Raw genomic sequence first — 27,334 nt, 5'->3', positions numbered from 1 at the left:
AACAGTGTAATGCACCTTTTTAGCGCCATATCAAAGATCTTCATCAAAGAAATGTGATAGTGTAATACCAGCCTAACCAAAAATATAGACACTATGTAACAATACAAACATAGATTACGATACATTTAAAGAAATTAACCATATGATATAAAATAAGATAGAAATGTGTAAGTAGATAAATACGTGACATTGTACAATGTAATGTGTACAGCCAGGTATTTGCTCACTGAGTAGATACAGTGATACATTAAACATGTCTGTTGGAATTGTTTAAAGGTCTTTTTGTCTTCTGAATAGCTTTTTCTTTCACAGGGAGTTTATTAAAGCTCAAGCTTTTGTGTAATGAACTCTTCTTACATGTTACGGTATTTCTTTTGGTTGTGTGAAATTTTTTGTTGAGTCTAGTGTTGTGGTTATTTACTTTATGGTTCTTCTGCAGAATTTTGTAGTTATATGTTGCATTTCCTTCGAAAAATAGAATGGTTTCTCTTAAATAAATGTCTGGTAGTGGAAGGCAGCCATATGCATTATGCAATTTTCACATTTTTCAATCCATTCCTGAAGAGAAAATGCCTTTAAATATGTGGTCAGCTGGGTATCTATGTGTGAATGGTGTTGTCACATTTATAACTTAGATAGGAGTAATTTGTATGTGTGTGGCTAATTGCTCATGTGCTGGAAATGAGTGGCACAATACGGGTTTTCTGTTGTGAAAAATGCATTACCATTCTTTTTCTAGGCACCTGCAGTGTGTAATTCAGGGCTGCTATAAATGATTCATTCATTTTCAAAGCTCTATGTTTTAGAAAGTATCGCATGTGCAAATATGGTTAACGCACGAATAAAATCGTAAACCCACCAAGTTTGCATTTTTCACTCTACAAATGTTCTATGAGTGCCCCTCTGGTCACAGAACAAATGTACAGGTGATAATCAAGTTTGTTGCATACATTATGCAGCAGCATCCTGTCAATAGTTGTGGGGAGCCAAGGGAAAAGACCCACGTCCTATTCATTACTGCACTCAGTCTAGTGATGCAGAAGTTCATTATTTAGGTAGGGATGAACATCAGTGCTCCAGTGAGGTGATACCCCACCTGAAGGTGAAATTCTTGAAATCAGCAGCCATTGTGGAAACAACTACAACTATAACATATCGAGGTAAGAGGTACCCGTCACAGTTTTCTCACAGAAGAGAAACCACCCGTACAGCTCTGCCTGCGACGTTACACAGTAATCGTTAACCTTCGGCAAATCTCATTTGCACGCCATAACTGCACGAGGCTTTTCAGTGCTCCACACACTCATATTGTGGTGATCGATCTCACTGAATGTCAGCTTGGAGGTGAAACATTCATACAGGAATGCTTCCTGCATGGTGATGCAAAATTGAAGGTGTGATCTGTACTCTTTTGGTTGTTACTGTTGCACAAGCTGCAGACGATACGGTTTGAACTGTAACTACCGTCGCAAAATCTCCCACGCAGTTTGCTGCAATATTCCAAGTTTGTGGCTTGTGCAGACCATTGATGTCTTTTGGACTGCATGTGAAACTTTCCGCCACCCACTACAAGGATGTATCTGGCATGCTTGGATGACTGGTTTCTTTCCTGTTTAGTGACACAACCATTCTCCCTGAATTGTCGGTACCAACACACAAAGCTCCATTTACATGACAGTTTTTTCCCTTATTCCTTCTGAATGCATATTGCACTCATATTATAAATAAACACATTATATATTCCAACACACACACACACACACACACACACACACATTCTTCTCACACTTTGTTGCCATTATGTCAAAGCACTGCATTCATAAAGCCAACTGATGCGCACGATGCAAACTTGATGAGTCTACGGTTTTATTCATACGTCAATAATATTTGTATGTGTAATACTTTGAAAAATACAGAACTTTGAAAACAAGTGAAACACCATAGATCACGTAAAACATAAATGTGAATTTAAAACTATCATCCTGCACACACATCTGCGATTACACATGACATTCGAATCCAGCCTGATTAAAAGTTTTCCACAGTTTTTCAAAATTGGTAACGTTGAATGTTGGATGGTTTTTTTTGGAAAACACCATAGGCAACTTCCTTCATCATCATCCTGTGCGAATCTGTGTTCTGTCTCTAAAGGAATCGTATCAGTGAGATGTTCAACCCTCCTCCCACTGCCCCTTCTTATTTTATTTTTTCTAGAAAGAGCACCCTCTGGAAGAGAGTACCACTCTTCATTATCATACATCAATTGAATCCTGAATATGTACCTTAATTTTTTGTATTGCAAATGCAGTGGCTCAGGAACTATAGATCTTATGCTGCTTCCCAGATTTAACACATAATCATCATACAGAAAATGGAAGATGCAGTGTAGAAGGAGTGGTCATACAGTTTTGTCACCTTGACAAAATCCAAACTGCAACTGTGAAAAGGAGCAATGACAACAATAATTCTTTACGTGTTCATCATTCCATGCGGCACATGACGGATGACTTGGTGAAGACCTTGGTTGTAGAAGTCTGCATTTTGACTGTTCAAAAAAAAATTTTTTTTGCCTTAAAAAATCACTTCTTCTTCATTCTATACATTCCTTCCACACCCATTTCTTTAGCAAAGTTAAGATGAGTGAGTCACAAACATAAACTTTCAGCTACAACCTGTTACCCAAGGTTTCTTCACAGTCACTTTTCTTTTACCTATATTTGTCTGTCCACTTTCTGTGTTTGCCCTTTTTAGAACTGGCCACTATGATATTTAATCAACTTCTGCCCGGAGTCCATCTCTCTCCTCACCCCTACCACTCCCCGCACTCTTACCTTCTACATTCTTCCTGAGGTCCGTAAACCCAACCACCCAGGATGCCCCATTGTGACCAGTTACTGTGCTTCCACTGAGAGAATCTCTGCTCTTGTAGTAACCTATTACCCAGAACCTACCCTCCTGTATAAAAGATATCAATCATTTCCTCCATCAACTCTCCACAGTTCCTACTCCTTTACGACATGGTGCCCTGCTTGTCACTATTGATGCCACCTCCCTGTACACTAACATTACTAATGCCCATAGCCTTGCCGCTATTGAACACTACCTTTCCCAATACCCGATTGATTTCAAACCAACCACCTCCTTCCTAGTCACCATGGCCAACTGTAACCTCACCCACAATTACTTCTCCTTTGAAGGTATTATTATTATTATTATTATTATTTTATTGTTTCGTGGGACCAAATTAACGAGAAGTCTCCATGGTCATGGAACGAGTTAATACATGAAATTATAACACGATATTAGAAACAGATAAAATGAAATATAAAAAAGCATATTCAGGTGACAAGTCGTAAGTTTAAATAAAGAAAATCAACAATGTAACACTGGAATTTGCTTAATTTTTTAGCTCTTCCAGGAGCTCCTCGACAGAATAGAAGGAGTGAGCCATGAGGAAACTCTTCAGTTTGGACTTAAAAGACTTTGGGCTACTGCTAAGATTTTTGAGTTCTTGTGGTAGCTTATTGAAAATGGATGCAGCAGAATACTGCACTCCTTTCTGCACAAGAGTCAAGGAAGTGCATTCTACATGCAGATTTGATTTCTGCCCAGTATTAACTGAGTGAAAGCTCCTAACTCTTGGGAATAGGCTAATACTGCTAACAACAAACGACATTAAAGAAAATATATACTGTGAGGGCAACGTCAGGATTCCCAGACTATTGAATAGGGGTCGACAAGAGGTTCTCGAACTTACACCACATATAGCTCGAACAGCCCGTTTTTATTACCCCAAAAAATAATACCATACGACATAAGTGTATGAAAATATATGAAGTAGACTATTTTTCGTGTTGAACTGTCACTTATTTCAGATACTGTTCTAATGGTAAATAAAGCAGCATTTAGTTTCTGAACGAGATCCTGGACATGGGCTTTCCACAATAGCTTACTATCTAGCCGAACGCCTAGGAACGTGAACTGTTCCGTCTCGCTTAAATTATGCCCATTCTGTCTGATCAAAATATCGGTCCTTGTTGAATTGTGAGTTAGAAACTGTAAAAACTGAGTCTTACTGTGATTTAGCATCAAATTATTTTCCACAAGCCACGAACTTATTTCATAAACTACATTATTTGATACTGTTTGAATATTACACACAAGATCCTTCACTACGAAGCTGGTGTCATCAGCAAACAGAAATATTTTTGAATCACCTGTAATACTAGAAGGCATATCATTTATATAAATAAGAAACAGCAGTGTCCCCAGCACCGACCCTTGGGGAACGCCCCACTTAACAGTGCCCCATTGGGACTGAACATCACTACCACTCTCAATATTGCAGAGAATTACCTTCTGCTTTCTGTTCTTAGAGTAAGAGGCGAACCAATTGTAAGCTACTCCCCTTACTCCATAATGGTCCAACTTCTGCAGTAATATTTTGTGGTCAACACAGTCAAAAGCCTTCGTTAAATCAAAGAAAACACCTAGCTTCCCAACCTTTTATTTAATCCGTCCAAAACCTCACAGAGAAAAGAGAATATAGCATTTTCAGTTGTTAAACCATTTCTAAAACCAAACTGAACATTTGACAGCAAATTATGTGAATTTAAATGCTGCAGTAACCTTGTATATACAACCTTCTCGATAACTTTAGCAAACTCCGATGGCATAGAAATAGGTCTGTAATTGTCAATACTATCCCTGTCTCCCTTTTTATAAAGTGGCTTCACTACCGAGTACTTTAATCGGTCAGGAAACCGACCACTCCTAAAGGAAAAGTTACAGATATGGCTAAGCACTGGGCTAACATACATAGAACAATACTTCAGTATTCTGCTAGATACTCCGTCATATCCATGAGAGTTCTTGCTCTTTAGTGATTTAATTATTAGCTCAATCTCCCTCTTGTCAGTATCATGGAGGAGCATTTCAATAACAGTCTTGGAACACTTTTTTCTAAGAGCGCTGTATGATTCCCTGTTGGGACTAGGTTTCTATTTAGTTCATCTGCTATATTCAGAAAGTGATTATTAAATTCTGTACATATATGCGACTTATCAGTAACACGGGCATTCCCACTATGCACTGATTCTATATCCTCGACTGTCTCTGCAGACCAGCCACTTCCTTTACGACTGACCATATGGTTTTAATTTTATCCTGAGACTTAGCTATTCTATCTGCGTACCACATACTTTTTGCCTTCCTAATAACATTTTTAAGCACCTTACAATACTGTTTGTAATGGGCTGCTGCATTTAGATTCTGACTGTTTCTAACGTTTTGATATAATTGCCACTTTGTTCTACAAGATATTCTTATCCCTCTAGTCAGCCACCCAGGCTGCCTGTTTGTGCTAGTACCCTGTTTTGAACGTTCTAACGAAAAGCAACTTTCAAAGAGGACGAGAAAAGTCTTGAGAAAATCATTATATTTATCGTCTACTGTATCAGCGCTATAAACATCTTGCCACTCTTGTTCCTTGATAAGGTTTACAAAGGTCTCTACAGCAACTGGATAAGCTTTCCTAAACAGCTGATGACTATATTTAACACGTGTTGCAGCACAAAAATCTTTTAGAGTTAAAATTTGTGCATTATGATAAACAAATCCGGGATACAGCTATGGGCACTCGCATGGTACCACACTATGCCAACCTATTCATGAGCAATCTACAGGAATCCTTCCTAAGAACCCAGAATCCTCAGCCTCTCACCTGGTTAAGATTCATTGATGACATCTTTGCTATCTGGTTCGAAGGTGAGGACATCCTATCCACATTCCTCCAAAACCTCAACAACTTCTCCCCCATGTGCTTCACCTGGTCCTACTCGACCCAACAAGCCACTTTCCTATATGTTGACCTCCACCTCAAAGATGGCTACATCACTACCTCTGTCCATATCAACCACCAGCAATACCTCAACTTCGATAGCTGCCACATGTTCCATACTAAGAAGTCCCTTCCATATAGCCTAGCCACTCGTGGTCGTCGCATCTGCAGTGACGAACAGTCCCTCTCGAAATATACTGAGGGTCTCACTGAAGCCTTCACTGACCATAATTATCCTCCCAAGCGTGTAAAAAAACAAATCTCCTATGCCTTATCTTTCCAGTCTTCTGCCACATTCCAAGCCCAGCGTTCTGCCACAGAGGTGCATTCCCCTCGTAACTCAGTACCACCTAGGACTGGAGCAACTGAATTACATTCTCTGCCAGGGTTTTGAATACCTCTCTTCGTGGCCTGAAATGAGAGATGTTCTGCCCACTATCCATCCCACCCATCCCACAGTGGTATTCTGCCGTCCACCAAACCTACACAATATACTTGTCCATCCTTGCACAACCCCTGCTCCCAATCCCTTACCTCATGACTCGTACCCCTGTAATAGACCTAAATGCAAGACCTGTCCCATACATCCTCCTACCACCATCTACTCCAGTCCGGACTATAACATCACCTATCCCATCAAAGGCAGGGCTACCTGTGAAAGCAGTCATGTGATTTACAAGCTAAGTTGCAACCACTGTGCTGCATTCTATGTAAGCATGACAACCAACAAGCTCCCTGTCCGCGTGAATGGCCACTGACAAACTTTGGCCAAAAAACAAGTGGACCACCCTGTTGCTGAACATGCTGCCACACATGATATCCTTCATTTCAATGACTGCTTCATAGCCTGTGCCACATGGATCCTTCCCACCAACACCAGCTCTTCTGAATTGTGCAGGTGGGAACTTTCCCTGCAATGCATCCTACGTTCCCGTAACCCTCTCGGCATCAATCTTCATTGGTCACTTCCTCACCCATCCAGCCCCTTCTCTGTTCCCATTCCAGCACTACACAGCCGTCATTCCACCACCACACCCTGTCTTTTCATTTCTCTCCTTTTCTGCTACTTGCTCCCCTCGCCCTCCCCACGTCTCCACTGCCCTCCGTCTAACCTGCTGCCCTTCGCTGTCTGCTACCCCCACCATACTATCCCTCCCCGTCCCCACCCCAGCCTCCTCCTTACCTCCACCCAGTCACCACTCCCATCATGCACTGGTGCTGCTGCTCACAGTGTGGTTTCAGTTGCCTGAGACTGCAGTCATGTGTGTGAGCTGCATGAGCATGTGTGTGCGTGCGTATGTGTGTGTGTGTGTGTGTGTGTGTGTGGACGCGCGGCACATGCGCTCGCACGTAGGTGTGTCTATTGTGATGAAAGCCAGTGGACGAAAGCTTTAATTGTGAGAGTGTTTTTGTTGTGCCTATATGCCACTCAGCATCTCCGCTATTTGGTGAGCAGCAACTTTCCTTCTCATAATATTGTTACTATGATATTTCTAATCACATCTCAACAGCATCTCAACAGCAGGCCGTTCCAACACTATCCCATATAGTGTGGGCACCACTGAGAACCCATCAGCTAGCTTGTGGGCAGGTGCAGCTGGTATAGCCCACCAGAAGGCCATGTTATATGCATCTTGTGCGTGCACGAAACATTTGTCAACCATGCCGGCATGCACCTGGCCAGTGTAGAACTGTCACATAGGCTACTGCTCATGTGTCAGCTGTTTGCCCATCCCTATCCGCTGGGAGATGTGTGAGTTGAAACAGTCCAATCTACTGCCTGAGAGAACTTAAGATGCATCTCGTCATTCCTCAGTATGTGGGTATCCCACTTCTTTTTGTACTGTTTGTTCCACGTGATTCGCTTAAACTTCAGTCTACTCTTCAACATTACTAAATTTGTGAACCTTGCGTATATCTGTTCCTGCATATGCCTTACAATTGACTATCTGATTTCGTAAGCTATGTCGGACTGTGTGTAGTCTAGCTGGAATCTTCCCAAGTGTCTGGGCCTTCTCCAAGTATACCAGTGGCTCTTGTTATTTTTTAACATTGTAATCACAAACACAATCTGAAATGTTTTACAGAACTCAGTCTTTCTCCATTCTCACTCCAATTTCGAAGCACATATTCTCCCATAACTATGTTTTCTTCACATTCCTCTAATACTGTGTTCCAGTCTCCGATAATTATTACAATATAGTCCCTTTTTATGTACTGAAGTACCAGTTCAGTGTCCTCACATACTTTCTCTCTCTTTCTTCATCTTCTGATTGTTATGTCAGCATGTATACCTCAACTGTTGTTGTTCACATTGGCTTGCTGTCAATTCTGATGAGAAAAAAACATATTACTGAACTCTTTGTAGTAATTCACCAGATGTACTGTGGGTACACGTCATCTACCTTTAATGCAGTGGTTTCCATTGCCTTGTGTGTCCTCACACCATCAGTGATTGCTGATTCTTGCGCCCTTTAGGGGCAGTTTCCCACCTGGAGGTCAGTAAGTTACGGTAAAACTCATATGCTCCTCCACTCATTTAACAGGGTCATTGGTAAAACGAGTGTGACATCTTACGATGTAAGTCTTTGGCCGCCATTACTGGTAATTTTTATTCAAAATTTAAGCAGCAGATGGTGTCGAATATGGGACCCAGGTTATTTTGATTACTAGGAAGAGATTCTACCATTAGATCATGACTACAGGCACGCACCTGCAAACAAACGGCAAATCAATTATATAACTTTATTTTTTCAAAGTGATAATCAAATCTTTATAGCTACAAGATCCATTATAAGTGCCAGAGTTTAACATACCTTTGAAAGACTTGCGATCGAATAAGGTTTAAGGCTTAGATGAAATTCCTTCGGACTTGGTAAAATCGTTGGGGAAGTGACGACCAAATGACTATTCATATTGTCTTCATTATATCCATTGTGGATGGCGAACTGCAACTCTAATTTAAATTGCCGATTTATGTGAGTGTAGTATGCAGCCAGTTACTTTCTTTAATTTTGATGCTATTTTATTTGCTGTACCACCAACCAGTTTTCAAGCCACTGTAGGCTAATCGTAAGGTTGTGTTACAGGAACATTGTTTCGTTGACCACTTACCGAGTCATGGTGGTTGCACTGCTTCCTGGTATCTGAAAATTCATTCTGATAATGTACATTGTTGTACCATATACACAGTATTAGCTGCACTTGGTTTCACACTCGTTCATAGTAAGTTGCGTAAGTGTAAAACCAAGTGCAACTAAATACTTACTATTCACATTGGTTTGTAGAATCTTTCAGATGTAGTTGAAAGTAGGTTGAAGCAGAATATTAGCTTAAAGAAAAAAGATGGTTTGGGACAGACCAGAATAGGAAAAGAAGAATTCTGCTTATATACAGCAGTCATGGGGGGGGGGGGGGGGGGGGAGCAGCAGCTTCAGGAGAAATTAGGTGCAGGGTACCAGGCCACAAGTTTTGTGAAACCAAGTGCTAGCCTTAGCCAGGTGACAGAAAACTTAGGTCAGCTGTGCAGGGACTTTGAGAAGGAAGATCAGGTAATTATAGTTGGGGAGCAGGAAATTGCCTGCCTATGAATCCAAGATACAGTACGAGGAGTGACCTGGATAAAATAGAAGCAGAAACTGAGCACACAAATGTGGGGTTTGTGGAGGTCTTTCAGCGCCATGATCAGCTCTGGGTAAGCACTGCTGTAAGGCATGTTAACATTGAGCTGAACAGGATGGTCCGGACACCGGCAAAATCTCTCAAGTGTTGTTCCATTAAATGCTATTGGTAGGTGGGGATACACTACACATGGCCTGCACCTGAATAGAATGGGGAAAAATAAGTTAGAGCTTCTCTATTAGCAGAAACTGTAAGGCAGTCCACAGTCACAGAAGGGGTGATCCCTGTGGTTAAAGGGGTCCAGGCAGACGGATTTTTTAGGTTAAAGCCAAGGTCCAGACAGATGAAAATCAAGATAAATAGAATAAAAGAAACTTAATGTACTGTAAATAGGGGTAAAGCTAAGGGCAGTATCAACTTACTTCATCAAAGTATTAGGGGAATAAAAAGTAGATGAGCTATTAGTGTGTTTAGATGATCTGAAAATAAGAATGAGATTGATATACTCTGTCTGTCTGAACACCATGTAACCGTGTGTATGGATAGTGTCAGTATAAGTGGGTATAATTTAGCGTATTACACTTGTAGATCTAGGATGGATAAAGGACGAGTTGCCATTTTCATAAAACAAGGGTATAACTGCAAAACTGTAGAAGTAAGCAAATTTTGTGTTGATCAGCGCTTTGAGGTTTGTGCATGTGAACTTCAACTAGATAATGTAGTATTGATATTAGCAACAGTGTACAGGTCCCCATTAGGAGACTGGGAGCTATTCATAAAAAAGTTTGACTCCCTATTAGGCTGTCTGTCAGACAAAAAGAAGAAGTTATTAATCTGTGGTGATTTCAATGTAAACTTTCTAAATAATTCTGAGAGGAAAAGTGAACTAGAAGTGTTATTAACAACATATAACTTAGAATCAGTGATCAATTTCCCTACACGTATAGCTCAAGACAGTAGCATGCTAATAGATAATGTATTTGTACAGAAAGAGGATGTAAAACAAACACATGCTTTCCCTGTGGTAAATGGATTGTCAAACCATGATTCACAACTGATTAACTTACAAAACCTAACAGGGTGTACAGTTCAGTAACCATTAAGTAAAAGTGTAAGGTCGCTCAACCCGGTTTCTATAGAGTATTTCAGAGAAAGTTTAAGAAATGTTAATTAGGGAGATGTATATAATGAGCCAAATGCTAATGATAAATGCAACATATTCCTTGATAAATTTACATCCCTTTTTGAACATTGTTTCCCAAAGAAAATTACTAAATGTAACACCAAACACTTTTCGAGGAAATCTTGGATTACTACAGGTATTAAAGTGTCTTCAGAAAGAAAAAGAAGACTTTATGAGACAGCAAGAACTAGTAAAGATCCAGAAGTACTTTGACACTATAAAAATTACTGTAACGTACTGAGAAAAGTTGTAAGGAAATCAAGAAACGTGTATGTTAGAGAAGAAATTCACAATTCCAGCAATAAAATAAAATCAGTATGGAATGTTGTTAGAAGGGAGGCAGGAAAAGTAACCACTGGGGAAGGTAGTATTACTATTAAGGGGAATGAGACCATACTAACCAACAGTACACAAGTAGGTAATATATTTAACAACCATTTCTTAAGTGTAGAAGAAAAAGTTGGTGAGAACAGTTAAAAAGAAAAAAAAAGCCAGGCAGTACATGGAAGAGTCTGTTTTGAAAAAATTTTGTCAGATTAAGTTTCACCTAACAACCTCTTGTGAAATAAGTAAAATTATTAAATCTTTGAAAAATAATGTTCTGTTGGAGTAGATGACATCTCTAATAAGATATTAAAGCAATGTGGAGCAATTACAGCTGATGTTTTGAGTCACATATGTAATGCGTCATTAACTCAAGGTATTTTCCCAGACAGGTTAAAATATGCCATTGTCAGGCCACCTTACAAAAAGGGGGCCACCACAGACGTCAATAATTATTGGCCAGTATCCTTGCTTACAGCATTTTCAAAAATCTTCGAGCAAGTAATGTACTCAAGAGTGGTTAGCCATCTCAACAGGAATGGGATACTTAGTAAATCACAGTTCGGATTTCAAAAATGCTGTTCCACTGAGACAGCAATATACAATTTCACTGTCCACATAATAGAGTCCTTATATAGTAAAATGTCACCAATAGGAATTTTTTTTGACTTGTCCAAAGCATTTAATTGTGAGAACCATGACGTTATGTTACAGAAATTACAGTTCTATGGTATAAATGGAGTAGCATATGAGTGGTTTAAAGTCGTACCTACAGAACAGGAAGCAAAAAGTTTCCTTATATGAGTCAAGTGATTTAAATAAGTTTACCACTTTATATAACTGGGGTGAAATTACATTAGGTGTTCCACAGGGTTCAATCAGGAGTCCCCTTCTGTTCTTGATATATGTGAATGACCTCCCTTTCTATCTGAAACGGGAAGCTGAACTGACACTGTTTGCTGATGATACAAGCATCATTATTACCCCGGTAAAAGAAACTCCAATTGAAAATGATACAAATAAGGTCTTTGGAAAAGTCATTAGTTGGTGTTTTGCAAATGGGCCTTCTCTAAACTTTGAAAAAACACAGTACATCCAATTTTCTGCTGCAGAAAGTACAGTTCCTTCAATAAATATAACACATCAACAGAAATTAGAAGACAGGATAGAGCATACTAAGCTTCTGGGTTTACACATAGATGAGAATCTTAAATGGAAAATATTTTGGATCTTCTAAAGCGACTAGGTTCATCAACTTTTACAATCAGAATAATTCTCAATTTTGAGGATGTAGAAATTAGTAAGCTAACATACTTTGCATACTTTCACTCTCTGATGTCATACAGAATAATATTTTGGGGTAACTCAACATTTAGATAAAAAGTATTCACTCTTCAAAAGAAAGTGTTAGAATAATGTGTGGGGTTCATAGTCGCACATCTTGTAGGCATCTTTTTAAAAGATTGGGAATTCTTACAACAGCCTCACAGTACATTTACTTCCTAATGAAATTTGTTCTCAACAACGTGGACCAGTTTAAACACAACAGTGACATTCATGATTATAATACCAGAAAAAAGAAAGACTTACACTATTCTTTACTCAACCTATCTTTGGTACAGAAAGGGGTAAAATATGCTGCTGTAAAAATTTTCGACAAATTACGAGATGAATTAAAATGTCTGACAGACAGCAGTAATAGCTTCAAAAATAAATTGAAATCATATCTCCTTGACGACTGCTTCTATACCATAGATGAAGTCTTGAATAGGAATAAATAAATCTATAAATATAGTATATTCATTTTGTGCTATTTAAGGGAATGGGGTAAATAATAGAAATATTAATCCTTAACTCTGTATTGTAACATATATATGTTGTTTCATATGTGCATTTCTTGTACATTTGACACATTCCACATCATAACAACAACTTTACTGTGTGATTGATCAATGGAACATGCAACCAACTAACTGAGATTGGGGACATACTATCAAATTTTCAGAAAATATCACCCATACAAGGTTGAAAAATGCTAGTTACATTTCATTCATTTTCTACATTGTTATTTTATTTTGAATTTGCTTTATCTCAGAATTGTCCAGCATATTATTTAAAACAGTCTTGTTCATTTGTATGCTTTCTCATCAGGTGATGGATGCCCTCATCAGTAAAGAGGCCACACCTAGAGTACTCGGGCTGACGGGGACCCTGCTAAATTGCAACTGTAAGCCGTCGGAAGTACCTCGTTTGTTAAAGGAGCTGGAAACAACATTTAGAAGTAAAATTGCAACAATATTGAATTCGGAAGAAATTAAAAGGTAACTGCTCGTAAGTTCTGTGTGATTATTGACTTAATTTATTGGAGGAAGATTTCATTTGGGAAAACTAATAAATTATGGCAGAGGAGGAGAAATGTTTAATACTGACAGTAGACATATATAAAAGTGGGACACCTTCCTAGCTTTAGGACTATTCGATCCTCCCTTCTCCACAGGATGAGAACAATTCATCTCTACTGAGAATGATGGTAGACCAAGGTTAAGGGGATGGGTATCAGACAGTAGGTCACAGGTAAGTGCTGTATCATATTCAGTCCAGAGGTGATGACAGCAGAGTGAGAAGCAAAGATAGATTAAGAGAAAGAGAAATCAATAGTTTAATCAAGAATTAAGACAGAAACCATATGGAGAGCTTCTTGGACATCTATTCAGCTTTCTCAGATAGTACTGCATACTGCCTCACAAAGAAAGTGAAAACCCAAAAAGGGAAAAGGAAATGAAATGTTGGTAGATAGAGGATATGTGATGTTATCTCACCGATTAAAAAAAATCTAGTGAAATTTACAAAGAATTGGCAGTATGAGCCCTCTCATCAGTATGACGTTGCGCCCACTCTGGCCTGGATGTGTTCATTGATTTGCTTTGGAAGGGTGTCATGAAGCTGAGGCAAACTGGCCCACAGCTGTTGTAACTAGTCCTTGATATTCTGGATACTGGCGCTGTCACAGATGTGATACGTTAGCTCGACCTGCACACGTTTTACTGGTGACAGACCAGGGGATCTCGCTGGCTGTGGAAGTACTTCAGCATCGTGAAGACAGTTCACAGAGACACGTGCATTTCACAGATGACCATTGTTCTGTTGAAAAATGGTACCATGATACCTGTCACACAAGAGGTAACACATGAAGAGAGTAGGCTGTCCCTGACATATCGTTCTTCCATCGAGGTTCTATCAGTCACTATGAGCCACGACCGATGGCTCTCCGAACTGTAGTGCCAGGAGTAACACCGCTGTGCCTCACCAAAATGTTGTAAGAATTGGACGTTTCTCTGGCTTGCCTCCACACTCACAGATGGTGGTCCTCCAGGGTAATGCAGAACTGCAATTCATCGCGAAACACGAAATGACACGACTTAGTCGATTCCATTTGTCAGCAATCCATACTTACCGATTGTGATGCCACTCCAGATGGAGCCATTTGTGTTGTGTAGGTAACAGTACCTCAGTCAGATTGCTGTGCAAGTCTGCAGCCATCGGAGCAGGATGATACAGACTGTTGGAGGGGATCCGTTACTCATTCTGGGATGGATGACATGGATTTGAAGGGATTACAATGTGCTCGGTGCACAGTATGGCGATCAAATGTAATCAACGGGTCCTCGACTGTGATGTGCCTGTCCTCACGTTCCCGTGCAGTACAACAATGGGTCACTGTCACATCCAAATGCTCCACAAATCTGGATATTGAACAGTTTGACCATCCAGCCAAATGGAGACCCACAATTGAGACTCTTTGGCTGTGTCCTCCAGTTATTTATTTAATCATATGGCTAGGGCCCCCTGCCGGGCAAGCTGTTCGCTGGGTGCCGGTCTTTCAATTTGATGCCACGTCCGTGACCTGCAGTCGATGAGGATGATAAGATGATGATGATGATGATGATGATGATGATGATGATGACGACATCACAACACCCAGTCCCTGGGTGGAGAAAATTCACTGACCCAGCCGCGAATCGAACCCATGTGCAGAGGATTGACAATACGTCATGCTGACCATTCAGCTACCGGGAGTGGACTGTCCTCCAGTAATCACTCGAGATGAAGCTGTTTGTGCCTGTTATATACCCCTTACATATCAGGCCTGATAACAGCACTAAACTTCACCGCCACCAATGCTTTCTGGTGGCTATTCTGTCTTCAGCAGAGAATTGTAACTTCAATCATACTTACCCACCTATGGTGTACACGATGTACAAAGCTACATCAAAATCTGACACTACCCTTTAGGTGTTTCACTTCTTTTGTCAGGTATTGTAGATAACAGCGTCATGTGAAAAAAGTCGTCAGTTAATCTAGGTGAGCCATGCAATAATTTACACTCTATCGTGATCGGTCACTGGTAGGTAACATAGTAATGGAGAAATAAGTAAATGCAAGTATTTATTAATAAAAGGTATTATATTTTGAGCAGTACTGCTAAATGTCTGTCTCATTGTAAAAAAACTGATACCATTATATACAGTATAGTTAATTGTAAAACGTATAATTAGTAGACATTGACTTCATCAACTTAATTTTATTCCTTAAAACTTTTATTTTTGCAAAACTTTTTTTGAAAACAATATTAGCAGTTATAATGTGATCATCAGCTACTTTTTGGATTCTGCGTCTTTAGCACAAACATAAATATCACGGAATGTGCAAAAAAACAGGTTGTGGTAAATACAATCCTGCCCTTTGAAGCGTCTGACCTTGTGCTTTATTAATTGTCGTAACAAAGGCTACCTTCTCCGCAGGGGGCTCACCACTCTTTGCCGGGTTCGTGCTTGGCTACCATGGGGCCCCAGCTTTTGCTGCATTTTTCCCATCCCGTGCTGCAAGTTTATCTTCTTGCTATTCTTTTTCCCCTCACTTGCGGAACATGTCCGCGGTGTTATTGGGAATATTCTGCATTATCTGTCACTGATGTAAGAACAGTCTCACCTTTGTTTTTCACTCTCTTTTCCTTTCTTTGTTTCCCTTCTCCTCTCTTTCCTCTGCTTTGGTGTTTGAGGTCCCTTTTTTTCTTCTTCCTCCCTGTGTGCTCCTGAAGGCCGGCCCACACGTCTGACGCATAACAGGTGACTGGGTACCACGTAATTCCCAGCCCCGTGTCGACAGGTAGGGTTCGCATTTACTCCCTGGTATAGGCCAGGCACTGGGAGGGGTGATTGCCTGAGTTGCTACCTTCCCAAATTGCTGATTGGTCCCTGTGAACAATCACCTAAGGCGGGTGCGCCCCCTTGTGAAGGGAGACCCCAGTTGGGAGAAGTGTACCGTTGGAGAGGCTGGCAATCGTGGGGGATTTTCTCGCAATGAGTCAATCAACTTCACAATCAACGTGTACGAAACGTAAACGTAATGAGGCTAATGATTCAAAAGACCCTTCCCGCTATGCACCATGGATCCTTGTGGTCTGATGTACTGAAGTCGGTCAGTCCTTTGCCGTGGTAAATCCGATTATTACTCAGAAAGGTGGTGATGCAATTGCCGGCCCTTTGAAATCTAGCTCTCATTTACAGATTGGCACTTTGCTTTTGAAGACTTCTTCTGATTCTCAAGCACAACAGCTGCTTGCTGCCTCACTTCTCCATGGCTACCCTGAGGCCCATAGAACTTACAGCTACTTTTAGCATCACAGCAACCCTTTGCCTTCAGGACACAAAATCGCACCTCCATGACTGCTTTGAGCTTTCACATTTCTTACTGGTTCATTTGGACCTTCCCCCTGATGTCGGCATTCCATCTCGTGAGGGCGTTCTGCTGCTCATACGGGATGACATTCGTAGTCAACTCATTTCCCTGACTACCCATCTTAAAACTGTTGTAGTTCGCCTTTTCCTTCCCCACCTGACTTTCTCCCTCTTTACCGTTTATGTCCCTCCATCATTTGAGGTCACCAGGGCAGACTTCCTTCAGCTCATTGGGCAGCTTCCTGCCCCATTTTTGCTACTCGGTGACTTTAATGCGCATCATCCCCTTTGGGGTTCTCCCAGGACCTGTCAGAGAGGTGCTATCTTGGCTGACCTCCTTAACCAACTTAACCTCTTTCGCCTTAACACTGGAGCATCCACTTTCCTTTCCGACTCCTCGCACACCTATTCTCACTTGGACCTATACTTCTGCACTGTTCATTTTGGCCCTCGTCTTGAATGGTCCGTTCTTTCTGACACCTACTCGAGCGAACATTTCCCGTGTGCTACCCATTTGCTTACATCTACCTCGTCTGCGTGCATATCCAAATGGCAGCTTACTAAGGCTGACTGGCAGCTTTACTCTTCCCTGGCGACCTTCGAAGACCAAGATTTCCCCAGTTGTGATGACCAGGTGGAATATCTCACCAACATTATCCTTACTGCTGCAGAACTCTCCATTTCTTGCCTTTCCTCTTTACCACGTCGTGTCCCAGTCCCTTGGTGGACTGAAACATGTCACGACGCAATAAACACACGGATATGTGCTCTCTGCATTTTTAAGCACCCTCAAAAATTGGTCGACAATGCTTAGCGCATCTTTGGGAACCATTGAAATCTCACCCTAAATGATATCAGAGTCCCAGAGAAGTTGTGCATCCTCAGTGTGGTGTGAAACGATGAGACAGATGTGTTGAAGATGGGTACAGGTAGTTTCAAAATCGAATGTGATACATGGTAAAGGAACATGAACTGTGGAGAGTTGGTGCAGGAAATTGTTGGTACCTTTTATATAGGAGGGGCAAGTTGCGGTTTAGGTTGGTTCAGGGTTGAACCCTGCCTTACTCAGTTCACTCCTTCATCCAGTTGTAATCCACCCCCACTGCTCCCAAATCACCCCCAGTTAACATTCCAAAAAATCTTGATATCAAACCTTGCCTCACCATCATTCCCAAAATCCCGCAACATACAGGCTGAACTCGTATCCCAAGAAAGGACTGCAATCCACCATCTAAAAACTGATCCTGACATTATAATCCTACTTGCTGATAAAGGCTCCACCACTGTTGTTTTGAACTGCAAGTATTACGTGACAGAAAGACTCCACCAGCTGTCAAATTCATTCACCTACAAACAATGCCGCAGAGACCACATTCCAGAAATCCTGCAGGATCCCCAGTCTATCCCAGATCCTTAGGCCCAGCCCAGAACCTCTCCTGGAGTCTCTCTCTCTCCTCACCACTACCAGTCCCCAACACTCCTACCTTCTACTTACTTCCTAAGTCCAGAAACCCAACCAGCCAGGATGCCTCATTGTGGCCAGTTACTGTGCCCTGTGAGAGGATCTAAGCTCTCGTAGACCAACACCTTCAGCCTATTACCCACAGCCTACTCTTGTATATAAAATATGCCAACCATTTTCTCCATCAACTCCCCACAGTTCATGTTCATTTACCACAGGGTGCTCTGCTTGTCACTATTGATGCCACCTCCTTTTACGCTAACATTTGTACTGCCCATGGCCATACCACTATTGAATACTACCATTTCATTGCTTGACGTGTTCCAAACCTCCAACTTCTTTCCTAGTTGCCATGACCAACTGTATCCTCACCCAAAGTTACTTCTCCTTTGAAGGCATTACCCACAAACAAATCCAGGGTTTGGCTATGGGCACCAACGTTGCACCATCCTGTGCCAACCTATTCATGGGCCGTCTAGAGGAGTCCTTTCTAACCGCCCAGAATCTCATGCCTCTCACCTGGTTCAGATTCATTGATGACATCTTCTTGATGTGGATCGAGGATGAGACATCCTATTTACATTCCTTCAGAACCTCAACACCTTCTCCCCATTCGCTTCACCTGGTCCTCCTCAACCCAACAAGCCATCTTCCTTGATGTCGACCTCCACCTCAGAGATGGCTACATCAGTACCGCTGCCCACATAAAACCTACCAACCACCAGCAATAATTCCACTTCAACAGCTGCCACCCATTCCATACCAAGACGTATCTTCCATACAGCCTAGTCACAGGTCCCTCTTGCAGTATGCCAACAAAGACCATAATTACCGTCCCAACCTTGTACAAAAACAGACCTCCCATGCCTTATGTCTCCAGCCACAACTACCTCCCAAAGTACCACTGTCTGGCCACAGAGGACCATTCTCTTCATAGCTCAGTACCACCAAGTACGGGAGCAATTGAATCGCATTCGGGGTTTCGACTACCTCTCGTAGTGCCCTGAAATGAGGATGTCCTACCCACTATCCTTTCCACCCCTTCCACAGTGGTATTTCACCGCCCACCGAACCTACGCAATATCCTTGTCCATCCCTACACAACCCCTGCTCCCGAGCTGTTGCCTCGTGGCTCATATCCCTGTAATAGTCCTAGAAGCAAGACCAGTCCCTTACATCCTACCACCACCACCACCACCACCACCAAAACCCAGTCCAGTCTGGTCACAAACACAACCTATCCCATCAAAGGCAGAGCTACCTGTGAAACCATTCATGTAACCTACAAGTTAAGCTGCAACCATTGTCCTGCATTCTACATAGGCATGACAGACAACAAGCCGTCTGTCTGCTTGAATGGCCATTGACAAAATGCGTCAAGGAACAGCTGGATCACCCAGTTGCTCAGCATACTACCCAACATGACATTCTTCATTTCAATTACTGCTTCTAAGCCTGTGCCATCTGGATCCATCCCACCAACACCAGCTCTTCTGAATTGTGTGGGACCAAACTCTCCCTGCAGTATATCGTATGTTCCCATAACCCTCCTGGCCTAAAACTTGTCATTGTCCTTTACCCACCTTTCCCCTTCCCAGTTCCCATTCCAGAAGCACTCAGCTCGCTACTCTATCAATGGCTCCACAGTCCTTTTACTTCTCTCCCTTTCTGTCCCCCCCCCCCTCCTCCCTCCCTCCCACTATCTAACATCCCGACTGCACGTAGCTGCCGTACCCTCTCACCACCTTGTCCCTGTATGTTACCACAAAAAGCATTTTACTGTACTCCAGCTTTACACTGCTATCCCAACCCCTCCCCGCCCCAGCCATCTCGTTACCCCCACTACCCAGATTACTTCGCCAATCAAGCACTGCTACTCGCAGTTTAGCTTCTTGGTCGTGTGTGTGTGTTTTGTCTAATTCCGATGAAGACCTTTTTGGCCGAAAGCTTACTGCTTTAACGGTCTTTTTGCAGTGCCTATCTGTGACTCAGTGTCTTCACTGTATGGTGGATAGTAACTATCCAAGTCTTTAAGGTACTTCAGTATTTTTCGTCATTAGTGGTGAACAAAATTTTGAAAGTGACACTTTGCCTTTTTTCTGCCAGTTTCTCAACCAACCCGGAAGAAATGTTAATGAATTACGATAAATCAGAGGAAGTAGAAGCCCTGCAGAAAGCCAGACACATGCTGGAAGACTGTGAAGACTTCATCCTTTCGGTGGACTTCATGGAGGACTCAACTTTAGAGATTGACGGACCTGATCACTCGCACTTGATGATTGATAAAAAGAAAATCAACAAGAAGCTGAGGAATGTGTTGGGTGACGTCAGGTACCAGCTCGGTGAGGTTGGTGTGTATGGCGGTTACCTGGCCACACTGTTGCACAAGGTGGAGCTGATCCGATGGCAACAGCACGCAGAGAATAGTACTATCTCAGTGTTGCTGGAGACGATGGTAACGACTCTCCACTGTGTCGGGTGAGTGCTGACGACATTGAATTGTTTAATCGTGTTTTATGGTTTATTTAGTAAATGCAGTTGCTGTAGTTCGTGGCACCCATAAGGGATGTTTTGTTAACTTTATTTTAGATTTAAAAAATTTTCTCACTTTTCTTTTTTTTATATTAATTTCACTAAATATGTTGGATGACACATTTTGGTAGCATTTTGCCAATTTCAGCCGGCCAAATGTTGCTATTTCATAAAAGAAATTCAGTCTTCCACCCAGGGTGCATTATTATCAGTCTTTTTATTTCACAGTATTAGTTGATTGAGATGATGTGCATTTTTCAAGTTGTTTCTGTGAAGCCAATGTATAACATATATCACATACTTCATAGGATAGATTGCTGCTCACTGCATAAAGGAGCCATTGAGTCGCAGACAGGCACAGTGAAAAATAATGCTGGTAATATTTCAGCTTCTGGAAGAAGTCATTCTTCAGAAGTAAAAAACTTACACGTATTTGCGCAAGAACAACTCATACACACATGGTGCGGAGACTGGCTATGTGCGTGGGAGGTGCTCTTTTGTGTGTGTGTGTGTGTGTGTGTGTGTGTGTGTGGTTTCAACTTCTGAAAAATGTCTTTGAAATCTAAAATATTTCTAGCATTATTTTTCATTGCACCTGCCTGCGATTCAATGCCTGCTGTATGTGGTGAGTAGCAGCCTATCCTTTCCATATTGTTGTTACACATCATATGATGTCACATGCTTACAAATTTGTGTAACCGGTCCGTACTACATACATGAATGTGCCACGTGATTTGCATTGTGTGTTACCATATCCTCATATTTTACATAGTCACTGTGTGTGGATATGTACAATGTGTGTTGTGTACAATGTACATTGTCATGTTGATATGTAAATGTGTGTCATATACAAACGCTGGCATTCTAAACTTGAATGAGAATAATGTTCCACACTTGTCAAGCATTTGAATAACACTACTATCGTAAAGACATTTGTAAATGAATTTAAAACTTGAGACACGTTTCACAGAGAACACTGTTCTCGCCAAAACAATGTGACACTATCCAGTTTACAAAAAACAACAGTTAGAATTTACCAAAAACGGTCATCACCTAGGAGATCGATCCTCTCAGAGTGTAGTGGTGATGTGTTGCCTAACTATTGCATATCTTTCATGGGCAAGTTTAACCTTATCATCATATCATTATATAATGAGATATAGCACTCTATTATGAAAAGGAAAGTTGCCACTCACACACACACACACACACACACACACACACACACACCACACATACACACGCATGCGCGACTGCAGTCTCAGGCAACTGTAACTGTGGCCACAGTTGCCTGCAGACGAAGGCCTTACGAGCCGAAAGCTTTAATTGTGACAGTCTTTTTTGTTGTGCCTATCTGCGACTCAGCATCTTCGCTATTTGGTGAGTGACAACTTTCCTTTTTCATAATATTGATATTGTGCTCTATCTTAAAATTTCATGAAACGGTGTGGAGTATGATATCTCACTCTTTTTGGGACTGTATGTTAACCTAACATATTGCATTTGTATTAGGCATATATATGCCGTACTTCTTGCACACGCAAATACAGGGATTGGACAAAAATATGGAAGCACTGTTTTATTTGACCATGAACGTCACCTATGTAATGTTCTTAGTAAATTGAATGTCTCTGTCACGGTCAAATCAGTGTTCTGTGTAGTTGTGTGTTAATTATGTCGGAGGTAAGTGAATTTGAATGTAGGCAAAACATTTGTGTTTCTGTGATGGTTGCTTCCTTAAGAAAGGTAGCCAAAATGTTCGTTGTTTTCAAGAGGCATCATGTTGAAGATTACACGGCATGCAGGGGAAGTGAAGAACATCGTTCACTGAGTCACAACGTAACCAAAAGTGTGTGTTGAAGGATTGTGACAGAGGCTCATTGAAGAGGACTTTAACAAAAATAAGAAAAAAAATACCGTATTTACTCGAATCTAAGCCGCACTTTTTTTATGGTTTTTGTGATCCAAAAAACCGCCTGCGGCTTAGAATCGAGTGCAAAGTAAGCGGAAGTTCTGAAAAAATGTTGGTAGGTGCCGCCACAGCTAACTTCTGCCGTCGAATATATATAGCGCTACACAGGCATGGTTTGTAGGCAAAAAGATAAATACTGGCGCCAAACCCTCTGCATCAGTAAATAAATTAAAAAAAAGGGTGGAAGACGAGCTTTTTTTCTTCGCCCCAAGTTTCGACCACTGCAGTTTCATACATTATCCAACGAAGTAAATACAAATTCCATATTGTTCATCTTCGAATATAGCAGAATTTCAAGGTACTACGAAAATCCGACTGGCAAGACTGTTTGGGATGTTTATCGATATGGCCAACTCTACGTTCTGAATTGTTTCCTACCTGTGAGAAGAGATGGTTGCTAATAGGAACATGATGAAATGTGAATCACATGCAGTATTCTCTTCACCATAAGAATAATACGAATATAAACATTTTGTCATGTATTCTTTCATGTTTGCTGCTATCTCATTTAAATCCTGTCTGCCTAATAAACTACAAAACTAGAGTGAGACAACAGCAAACGCGGAAGAATATACGTATCGTGTCATGTTTATATTCGTATTATTCTTATGTCTAATAGTTATACAGTCAGAAACAAAGCCCGGCAACTGACTAGATTTTTAAATCTACGATGACTCTAATTTCTGTGCAGAATTTGATGTACTAAAGAAGCGGCCACAAAGATTTTCAAACGGAGAAAAATTTTCACCTAACTCTCGTTCAGAACATGTTCTATCATACGCAATCTATTATTTGGTTCTTGTTGATCATTATCAGAGAAGGCAGCAGTGTAAGTAACAACAAATAGCAGTCTCTTGCCATTGTTTCGCCAATGAGACGATTCCTCTCTTTTTTTTTTTTTTTTTAATTGTAAGTGGCGGTAGCGCGCACAAAAGCAAGCCAGGCCGTGAGTGGCGACAGACCGTAAATATGCACTATCAGAATGTGACAAACAATGTATGACACAGTACAGTAATGCATTTTCAGCTTAGAGTGACGTAAATACCTTTAACAAAGAAAACGGCACTTATCAGAGCAAAGCAAAATAAGCAATCGATTCAAACCAAACGAAGCATGTGAAAAAGGAAGGGTACCCATATAAATACGGACGGAGCGCCTGACGAATAGCAATGGCTACCTGGTAAAGCTTAACTGCTAAGCTTACGACTCGAACCAAACTACTGTAGCTGTATCGTCATTCATTCGACCTAAATTGTGTCCCATATTACAGTGGACCAACTTTGTTTTGATTTGGAGGTGCAGCCTAAAACTTTTCTTTCCCCTTGAATTTTGAGTCTCAAATTTCAGGTGCGGCTTAGATTCGGGAATTTTTTTTCCCTTTATTTCGAGTCTCATTTGCAGGTGCAGCTTAGATTCGAGTGCGGCTTAGATTCGAGTAAATATGGTAGGATGAGAGCTGCAAAGGTCACTGCACTACTGAATTTTGTACTTGCGTACCCTGTCAGCTGTCAGCACCAAAACAATACGAAGGGAGCACCATTTGTGGGGTGAGCTGGAATTCCAAAACTACTCATCGGTGATGCAAATTCCTGTAACAGGAAAACGTTGTGCCAGAGCTATAAAACCTTGGCCATGGAGCAGTGGAAGAATGTCATTTGGTCAGACGAATCTAGTGTCGAACTTTTTCCAACTTCCAGCTGAGCGTATGTCACAAGAGTGAAACAGGCTGGGGTTCGGTAGTGATTTGGGCACTCGTATTGTGGTATTCCATAAGCCCCGTGCTTACTCTGCAAGATTGCGTTGCTACCAACGATTATGTGACCATTTTGGCATTTTGTACTTAAAACAGCACTCAGAAATTTTATAATCTCCAGAGGGGGTCCTCTAACAGTTATTGCAATTCCATATAATTATTGCCAGAATTTAAAAATTTAAAGTGCTACTGCAATCAACCCATTAACAGGTGGAATCTTACATTAAAGGATTAATAGAATAAATCAAGCAGTAAAGTTAGAAATTGTGCACATGTGTTGAGGCACCTTAACTCACAGAACACAAACTACCCAGACTGTATTCATCCAGTATTTGAGAACGAGACCACTTAGCGACTTTCAACTAACTTTATACGTTATTTCAAACCTTTTCTAAACTTTTTCTCACTTGTAGCCCAACAAAATAATGAAAAAGAAACAGTTTATTGGATACTGAATCTTCGCTATATGTATGTAAAAGTTATTAATAAAAATAACTTGTAATGATGTATGATTGATTGTGTATAAATTTGTTGTTGATGCTATTGAATGTTGCATGAATGCCTCTAGTGGCAGCGACTCTTGCAAATCTGCACTGAAATTCTTGCGTTTTATGGTCTCAGCATGACTATCCGAAGCACTTTTCTCCAAGCTGGAAACATTGATCAATTTCTTGCACCAACTACAAATATAGTAGCATCTGCACTGTTTTTCAAATCAGGAGCAGCTCACGGAAATAAAAGCTTGTAAGACTCTTGATATTATGTTGTGCTTATATGCGATTTCATAGGTTTGCCACAGGTTCTGGAAATCAGGGAATATCAGGGAATTTCAAACACATCAGGAAAACCATGGAAATTAAAAACACTGGAAAAATATCGTTTTTCTCTCGGTAGATGAAACTATTTTTTTTACTGAGGTGTCGTGCATCGTCGCTGGCTGTGTGCAGCTGAGTACGTGTACCGCTTCCCTACTCTCGCATTACTGCTGCTTCTCTGCTTCCTGTCACTCCCCTCAGCTTGCAGTCAGTGCTGCCACCTCCTGTCGCTGCTAGCGTAGCAGCTGCCAACGAGAGGCGGGGAGGCGTGAGGGGTGATTTGTTCAGATCTGATTCTCAGAGACTGTAGACACAGTGGCCGGAGACATGGCGGTCGTGGGTGCTCGAGTCGTGACTGAGCGATTGTGTGAATGTGTGTGTGTTCTCATTTTCTGACAAGGGCTGTGGCCGAAAATTTCATTGAGAAAGAGTGATTGTCTTCTCTACATGCCTGTCTGCGGTGAGTTGCTGCCTATCTGCATTAGCATTGCTTCTCTGAGTATTTGTGTAAGTCATCTGTTGCACGGGTCGATCACCGCGGTCTAATTTTATCAACACGGTGTTTGTGACATGTGAATACTTGGCTAAACGAGTGGATTTCCGCGATGGGCCAAAACCACAGGCGATTTCTGCAGGTATCTCAAACGGATCAGGCCCTCCGATCCGAAGCCCATCATTTCCCACTAATGTGCAGGCCCTGCCCGTCGGATGTAGTCTCACTGATCCACCGCAGGCCACGTCTGTCTGTGTGTGGCGTAATGCGGTGGATTTTCGTGGTTTACCCATTGACCCAGGACTGCGGTGCTCCTCGGCAGGCCAGAGGCCACGGGCAAAGGATTTCAGGAATTGCAACTGTCTCACCGCAAGTACCTAGTACAGTATGGTGCTTTATACACATTTTATTTGTTCTAGTACATTTTGGCACTTCAAAAGTAGTGATATGGACGATAAGAATAAGAAAATTGTCAAGTCACTGACGGTTTGTATGCTGTGTACTTATATATTTCTTGAAAGAAGAACCGTGCGGTACCTGTAAAATAATAGATATCACAAAGTGGGCAACAACCGTCAATAACAAACATAATAGAACCGACATTTAGTTGGCAGTCACCTACAGTGTTCGTTTACACAATTCTTCCCTGCCTTATACACTTCTTTCAAGAGGCCTACTTTTTTCTGAGGTTATTTCGGGAGTCAGTGAAGGTATTTTATAGCCGTCTTGCGATTCCTAGGAAATGCATATTTTTGTTACCAAATGTGTTTTGTTTAATTGAAACAAAATAAGATAAGTGGTCTTAATGAAACACACATACCATTTGACTTGCTTTTTTCCATCTAAAAACAGTTCATTACAGAAGATGTTGATGTTAGTACTTAAGATTTTTGCTCACACCGGAAAACACCATATGCTTGCAAGATTCTTTTAAATATTTCCTTATTTGCAGTACTGTTTCTTGTACCATAACTGCAAACACAGATTGTCAACTTACATCTTAACTTACCCTTGAGACCTCAAAATTTGTCAGGGGAAAATGCTGAAAATTGTCTGGAAATCAGGGAATTTCACTTGGGGAATCTTGTGGCAACCCTGTTTCAACATTTCTGAGGGTTCAACATCCTCAAAGCGAAAAAACTGATTTAAATAAACAGCTGGCACAAACTTATGTGCAACAGTGCTTCAGTTTGTTCCATTCATTATTTTTCCATCTGCTGTTGATTATATAGGGTTACCAACTGTAATAACCAAGTGAACATTCTTTTATTTGAAGGACTGTGCAGTTAGATTCCTTTGTTCATGCCATTAATCGGTTTTCTATGTATATTCACCTGCTTCGAAGTGAAAGGTCTGCCGAATACAATAATGCATTTGACTGAAGCCCATTTTCTCGGTGCCTTAGTCCCTGTACTTAATGCTACTTGGAACTACAACCGAGCGGCACAATCCAACCGTGTGTGGCATTGCATCAAGTAACCATCACACAGTAACAGTCCCTTGTTTGAAGTTGATTTGTGCAGGTGTTTGATTGGAAGACTCCCGGTCCACCAATATCTACAACTCTATCTATGATAGGTGAAGAGAGAATAATTATTATAA

At 41.2% G+C, this 27,334-nt stretch overlaps 1 protein-coding gene across 2 annotated transcripts in view; it reads left to right on the top strand.

Annotated features, from left to right (window-relative positions):
• The window catches only part of LOC126106471 (endoribonuclease Dicer-like), a 292,820-nt gene that overhangs the window by 104,734 nt on the left and 160,752 nt on the right, over positions 1-27,334 (top strand). For both annotated transcript variants that reach the window (XM_049912758.1, XM_049912757.1), the window contains 2 exons: positions 13,119-13,288; positions 20,274-20,645. In XM_049912758.1, coding sequence (XP_049768715.1) covers positions 13,119-13,288; positions 20,274-20,645 — 542 coding nt within the window. The remainder of the gene's footprint in view (positions 1-13,118; positions 13,289-20,273; positions 20,646-27,334) is intronic.

This window comes from Schistocerca cancellata, chromosome 10 (genome assembly GCF_023864275.1).
Source record: "Schistocerca cancellata isolate TAMUIC-IGC-003103 chromosome 10, iqSchCanc2.1, whole genome shotgun sequence".
NCBI classification, from domain to species: domain Eukaryota; kingdom Metazoa; phylum Arthropoda; class Insecta; order Orthoptera; family Acrididae; genus Schistocerca; species Schistocerca cancellata.
Note: the sequence above shows the minus strand (reverse complement) of the source record. Positions and strands in the feature narration are given on the sequence as shown.